The 7432-nt window shown below is 47.1% G+C and overlaps 1 protein-coding gene across 1 annotated transcript; it reads left to right on the forward strand.

The window, feature by feature from the left end:
* The first annotated feature begins 359 nt into the window (after window positions 1-359).
* LOC135885082 (tigger transposable element-derived protein 1-like) lies at window positions 360-2141 on the forward strand. The gene has a single exon (XM_065412712.1). The coding sequence runs from the start codon at window positions 360-362 to the stop codon at window positions 2139-2141; it is 1782 nt and encodes a 593-aa protein (XP_065268784.1).
* Window positions 2142-7432: the final 5291 nt, after the last annotated feature.

Here is a 7432-nt window from a genome sequence, read left to right on the forward strand (position 1 = left end):
TCCATCTGTGCTGCTATGTAGAGTGTGAGGCTACATTAACAACAACGTGTTAACCCTTGAGGGTTCAGCCAAGTGCTATTTCATCATTTAGCAGCAAGGCATTCCCTAAGAAATATCCCACCGGATATCGACACGCTGCTTTAGGAGAAGTTCATGAGCAGATCCGCAGACAAACCGCTGATTAGTGACTGCAGGGAGATTTGGGGAAAGGGAAGCCGCTGCTAACGTGCGTGAGCAAGAAACAGAAGGGGCTCAAGGAGCTGACATAGGACATTGTTCCAGTGACCCTGTGCAAGTCTGTTTTAAATGTAATGGTGAAGGGCTTGTTGTGATTGTACTGTACAGTATCACCCAGCATCATGAGTCAAAAACGCCAAGCAAGTCATAGTGGAGTGCCTAGTAGTAGCAGTACCACTAGCAGTAAGAAAACCAGGAAAACCATTAGTTTGGGTACTAAATTAGATGTTTTAAGGCATTTTGATGCAGGTGAGCGTGCGGTAGACATTGGCATCACTCTAGGTCTCACTCCGACCACTGTGAGAACAATTCGGAGTAATGCCAACAAGATCAGGGCTAGTGCTCGGTGTGTAACACCGCTTAGTGCTACTAAAATAAGTCGATCAAGAAGTAGTTTGATGGAAAACATGGAGCGTCTTCTCTCAGTGTGGATAGAGGACCAAAACCAGCGGAACATACCTCTAAGTTTGCCTGTGATACAAGCTAAGGCAAAAAGTTTGTATGACAAATTAAAGAGAGACCAAGGTGAAGGATCACAGACAGAGATGTTCATGGCAAGTCGGGGATGGTTTGATCGGTTCAAGAGGCGCTTCCACCTGCACAACATGAAGATGTCCGGTGAGGTGGCTAGTGCCGATACTGCAGCAGCTGAAAAATTCCCAGAGTATCTCAAGAAAATAATTGAGGAAGGAGGCTATTCACCTAAGCAAGTCTTCAATGTCAATGAAACGAGCCTCTACTGGAAGAGGATGCCTGAACGGACTTACATTTCCCGAGAGGAGAAGACAGCGCCTGGATTTAAAGCAGCTAAAGCCTGCCTAACCTTACTTCTAGGTGGTAATGCTGCTGGAGACATGAAGATGAAACCGCTGACAGTGTACCAATTTGAAACACCACGAGCTCTCAAGGGATATTCAAAGGAAGACCTTCCGGTCATTTGGAGATCCAATAAGAAGGCATGGATAACTGGAGCTATTTTTTCAGAATGGCTGACTCTCTATGCCGTCCCTGCATGGAAGGAATACTGTACCAACGAAAATCTTGATTTCAAGATTTTATTACTTATTGATAATGCACCAGCTCATCCAATCAATCTGGACGACCTGTGCGAAAACGTCACAATTGTCTTTCTGCCACCTAACACCACATCACTCATCCAACCCATGGACCAAGGAGCCATCTCTGCATTTAAGGCATATTACTTACGCCGTACTTTCGACCAGCTCATCAGAGGCACTGATGGAGAAGGCAAGCCTACGATTCGGCAATTTTGGCGTGACTACAACATCCTCAAGTGCATCAATAACATTGGTGAGTCCTGGGCTGAAGTTACTCAGGCATGCATGAACGGTGTGTGGGGGAAGTTGTGGCCTGAATGTGTCAATGACGTAAAAGGATTTAAAGATGTTGTTCCTGCTATGAAGAAAGATATTCTCAGCTTGGCCAAGAAAGCGGGTTTTGATGAGGTGGAAGAAGCCGACGTTACACAACTTCTGCAGTCACATGGAGAAGAGCTAACCAATGAAGATCTGATGCAACTAGACATGATGAGAGCAATGGAAGACGAGGGCCAAGAAGTAAAAGAAGAACCAACCCATCAAAATTTGACTGCCAAACGTCTTTCTGAAGCTTTCCAAATGATTGAAGCTGGCTTGCAGATCCTTAGTGATGACGATCCTGACAGGGAACGCAGCTCCAAAGTGATTAGGGGAGTTGGTCATCTAATGACTTGCTATAAAGAAATTTACCAAGAAAAAAAAAGGAAAGCAAAACAACCATCTCTAGATATGTTTTTTCGAGTTGTGACGGTTAAGGAAGAACAGCAAGAGGAGCAGCCGGACGATCTACCCTCTTCCACCTCTGACTCCACCATCTCAACCAAGCTTAACAATCATCATTGCTGAGTACAGTATTATATTGTTTGTTTGAAATTGTTTAAAACGTATACTGTACATGTATATAATGTCTTTTGCCTGGCAAATTTTTTTTTCCTGGAACCTAACCCCCCCCCCCCCCCATTTACATTAATTTTTATGGGAAAATTAGATTCGCTTAACATTGTTTTGCTTAAAGTCGCATTTTTCAAGAACATAACTACAACATTAAGCAAGGAGTTACTGTATAATCATATGATTACCATCCCCTGCTGAATACAGTATTAAATATTATGGAATGCATGATGCAGCTCTTCCCTGTTTTACATTTTCTTAATCAGTATTTCTAAGTTGATTTTATATTTTAAATGTACTCTTAAGCCTTCATAAAGTAATCATTCCAGATTACTACATATTTAACTCATTGAAACAAAGACATTATTTTAAATTAATCAGTCACAGAGGTTTAGTGTGTTCATAACAATATTCATTGCTTTTAGAAAAAGGGAACACTAATTTACTTTGTGTGATCTCCATAACAATAAATAGACATGTTTATGAAGTTTCACCAACTTTAAAAAATATGTTTCCAAAGATTTTAGGCATAACAAAGGATTTTATATCTTACTAAGGTACTGATTTTGCTAGAGGGTTCTCTTAAAACTACTTCATCAAATAGTCAGAAGTAAAGAAAGGGAAACTCATTCCATTCCAGATATCTGGAAGGAAAGGGGTGTTGTCCCTTTAAGGGCTCTCTTCAACAGGGGGGTGAAGGGAGAAAGGGATGGACAGAAAGGATAGGAAGACTTTAGAAGCATGTTTTTTTGTACTATAGCAATTAAAATTAAAATGTGTATTTTAGATAAGGGTGGTCTTTTGAAGGATTTATTTAAAAAACGATATGTCTGAAGATCCAAGCATTTAAGGCTAAAGATGAATACTCAGATTGTGTATCTAAAAATCTGTGCAAGGATTTTTTAGAGATATGATTTTATAATCTTCAGCAATCTTCTAATGAAATATTTTTAAAGCAAATTTTAAACTAAGGTCCTGTAGACTAACATGTCCTGAGTAAATATTACAGTAATGCACAACTGTTTTTGTCAGTAAATTCAGAAACTGACAGTATATACCTAGGGGTTGGCAAATGCCTGTTAAATGGCTTCATTACTTGAACATCTCTTTAACTTAAATGGCGATTTAACAGTTTCAATGTTGTGCTAATACAGGGGTGGGCAAACTTTTTGGTCCGCGGGCCACATCTGGGTATGGAAATTGTATGGTGGGTCATGAATGCTCATGCAATTGGGGTCTGGGGTGCGGGAGGAAGTGCGGGCTCTGGCTGGGGGTGCGGGCTCTGGGGTGGGGCCAGAAAGGAGGAGTTCAGGGTGAGGGGGGGGGGCTCTGGGCTGGGGCGGGGGTTGGAGTGCAGGGGGGTGAGGGCTCCAGCTGGGGGTACGGGCTCTGGGCTGGGGCTGGGAATGAGGGGTTGGGAGTGCAGGAGGGTGCTCCGGGCTGGGACCAAGGAGTTTGGAGGGCGGGAGGGGGATCAGGGCTGGGGCAGGGAGTTTGGGGCCAGGGGTGCAGGCTCCAGGTAGCGCTTACCTCAAGCAGCTCCCAGAAGCAGTGGCATGTCCCCCCTCTGGCTCCTGTGCAGAGGCGCAACCAGGCAGCTTGGCATGCTGCCCCGTCAGCAGGCACCACCCCTGCAGCTCCCGTTGGCCGTGGTTCCAGTGGGAGCTGCGGGGGCGGTGCTCAGGGTTGGGGTAGCGTGCAGAGTCCCCTGGCTGCCCTTACTCGTAGGAGCTGGAGTGGGGACATGCCGCTGCTTCCTCGAGCTGCGCAGAGCCACAACACGTGTGGAGCAGGGCAAACTCCCGGCTGGAGTGCCGGAGCAAGGCAAGCCTCGGACCACGCTCCCTGGCGGAACCTCAAGGGCCAGATTAAAACATCTGAAGGGCCGGATGCGGCCCCTGGGCCGTAGTTTGCCCACCCCTGTGCTAATAGGTCTGGCAGGCTGGAAGACTTTTTCACTTTTAATTACTAGATTCCCTCTGGAGGAAGACTCACCAGGCTGCAGCAGCTAGCTGTGGGAGCCTGCAGGAAGGGTCAGAACAGGGATAGGGAGAAGTGGGAGGGTGGACACTAAGACCCAGAGGTGCCCCAAATTTTCGGGTGGCCTACGCAGCTGCGTAGGCTGCGTACGGCCTAAGGACGGACCTGTGTTTATGTGTGTGTGTGAAAGAGAGAGAGAGGGAGAGACAGAGTCACACACCGTGTGTGTCAGAGAGAGAGAGAGAGACGTGCATCGCTCCTTTAAATATGTTGACCCCACTCTAAGTACATTGCCTTTTTTAAGTAGATCAGCAAGTTGAGACAGCGGCTGCTGCCAGGAAGCTCCCTCCCTCCTGAGCCCTGTTTGTCCCCTACTCTGTGGAGATAAGGTACAGGGAACGGGGGGAGGGGGACACCCTGACATTAGCACCCCTCTCCCCTCCCCCCACTCCGCACAGCAAGCAGGAGGCTTCCGGGAGCAGCTCCAAGGCAGAGGGCAGGAGCAGCACACGCAGTGGGGGGAGGGGCAGCTGAACTGCCCAGCAATTGAGAGCCTGCTGAGCGGCTGCGCACAGGGAACTTAGGGGAGCTGATGGGGGGCTGCCGGTCCAGCCTGGTTCCAAGCCCCCCCCACTAGCTCCAACTGGCCGCTCTTCCTGCAAGCAGTGGAAAAAGAAGGCGGCTGCCAAACAACGTTATAAGGGAGGATTGTGCAACTTTAAACGAACATGTTCTCTAATTGATCAGCAATGTAATAATGAAACAAAATGTTAACCGGGATGAGGTTAAGTGAGGAGTTACTCTAATGAGAAAGGAAAGCGTAGGGGAGACAAAGTAACTTTTTTTTTTTTTTAGAAATGATCTGATAATTATCATTATCGATGATCACTTTTCTGCTGACAACAATGTATATTTATAGCCCAGCCTTTAGTTCAGGGTCTGTTCACTTTCTCAGATTGAGAAACATTTTGCTGAATGAGAATGTCCATTGACATTACTGAGGCTACTCAAGGAACAAGGTACTACTCAATGAGAGGAAGGACAATCCAATGGGTAGGGTGTTCGCCTAGGACTTGGAAGACCTGTTCCCTGCTCTGCCACAAACTGCCTGTGTGACTGCAAAATAGAGATAATCAAAAATGTGAGAATAAATACATTGAAGAATGTGAGGTGCTATTTCAGTGCTATGGTAATGAGGACCATATAAGTGTGATAGATAGATAAGAGGAGCAGAATCTGGCTGTGAATTCTTTGACAATTCTTGTTTAAAAAGCTGCTAATATGTAATGTACATGTTAGCCTTGCATTTGGGGTAAGTGTGATCACATATAATTCTTTTTACAAAACAGTTGGGAGATTGGTAACTGGACACCAGAGCTTTTCTTCTGTGGATCACAGGTACTTCCGTGATGAGTGCGGTATAAGAAACTGTATAGAATAGACTAAAATACACCTCTACCCCATTATAACGCGACCCGATATAACACGAATTCGGATATAACGCGGTAAAGCAGTGCTCCGGAGGGGCGGGGCTGCGCACTCCGGCGGATCAAAGCAAGTTTGATATACCGCGGTTTCACCTATAACACGGTAAGATTTTTTGGCTCCCGAGGACAGCGTTATATCGGGATAGAGGTGTAGTTTAAATCTAGTGCAGACTGGCAGTGACTGAAAAGTCTTAGCATGTTATAGCTGGCGTTACCATGTTTGGTGGCCCATGTGAAACAAGGGGTGGCTTTAGTCCAGTTGCTATGGAACAGGCATTCACATCATAAAAGCCGCCATCACATGTGACACTCGGAGTCATTCCTGAGGGCTGTGCACAATCAAGCTTGATGGGATTAGAGACAGTTACTGCAGGACTCATGTTTCTGTGTTTTAGGCTGTTCTGATTTCTCTGTGGGATTTCTACGAGCCAGGCAGTACATAACAAGGTAGATGGGGTAAAGAGAGACATGCAGAATCCAAAGGATTTTTGCCATCAAATAACAGTTCTTGGTACCTTGGTCATCATCTCATCATGGTAAATCCCAAAGGGATGGGCCCTGGGTGGTTTCCCTTTAGTCATGATGGAACTGCTTGGGACTAGGGCACCACGCCGAGCGCTTGCGGAGGCTCCGCCCCAGGCTACCAGCCACCTGCAAAGCAGTTGCAGGGGCTGCACAGTGGCAGCCCCGCCTTACTGTCGTGCGTCTGCCGACACAACGTTCCATCCGCTCCCCCCCTTTGCGGGAGGGGGGGTAGGAACACAGGGGGCGGCAGCCCGCCCAAAGTAAGTTAATAACATTCCAGCACCTGCTTCGGTCTAGCAAAGGGGAGAAGCGGTGTAGGGATGCACAGAACCTGGCCCTACTCCCATGAAAGTCTGTGAAATCCATGGGAGCTTTGCCATTCACTTCAATGCCAGCTGCATGTCTCTGCCCCCGCCTGCACACAGCAGGGAGGGGCACAGCCCTGCAGCAAACATTATTTTTCTCCTCTTACAACAGTCACAGCTACATTGACTGCAGTGCTGCCCCGGTGTTGCGTGCATGGTTACTATGGGAGATACAGCAGGGCTGGTTTTTCCAGGGCACCCTGGAAGACAGGCCTTTGGTCCTCCAGCAGAACCTGCAAGTGAAACTGACTCCATTACTAGTCTTAGCCTAAACCCAAAGGGCTTTCAGTAGGGGAGCAGATTACCATGGAGAATGACATGGGTTTTCCAAATTCTTTCCCTTTCAATAGTTGATTGATGCTGCATGACCCCAACCACTCCAGGCTGAAGGGAGTGAAGATTAGCACGTGCATGCGCCGTCCGAAGGAGGGAGTGGTGCGCTCCAGCAGGCCGGGATAGCGTGGGTTCATCATCACTTCAGTTTCTGCAGGGAAGTGTTTGCAGCCACTGCCGTGAGTCTGTTGTGTCTCCTCGCTCCTGCCTCCATCTGTGCTGCCTTGTAGAGTGTGAAGCTACATTAACAACAACGTGTTAACCCTTGAGGGTTCAGCCAAGTGCTATTTCATCATTTAGCAGTAAGGCATTCCCTGAGAAATATCCCACCTGATATCAACACGGTTGATTTAGGAGAAGTTCATGAGTATCCTCTGATTAGTGACTGCAGGGAGATTTGGGGAAAGGGAAGCCGCTGCTAACGTGCGTGAGCAAGAAACAGAAGGGGCTCAAGGAGCTAACATAGGACATTGTTCCAGAGACCCTGTGCAAGTCTGTTTTAAATGTAATGGTGGAGGGCTCATTGTGATTGTACTGTACAGTATCACTCAGCATC

This window comes from Emys orbicularis, chromosome 10 (assembly GCF_028017835.1).
Source record: "Emys orbicularis isolate rEmyOrb1 chromosome 10, rEmyOrb1.hap1, whole genome shotgun sequence".
NCBI lineage: Eukaryota > Metazoa > Chordata > Testudines > Emydidae > Emys > Emys orbicularis.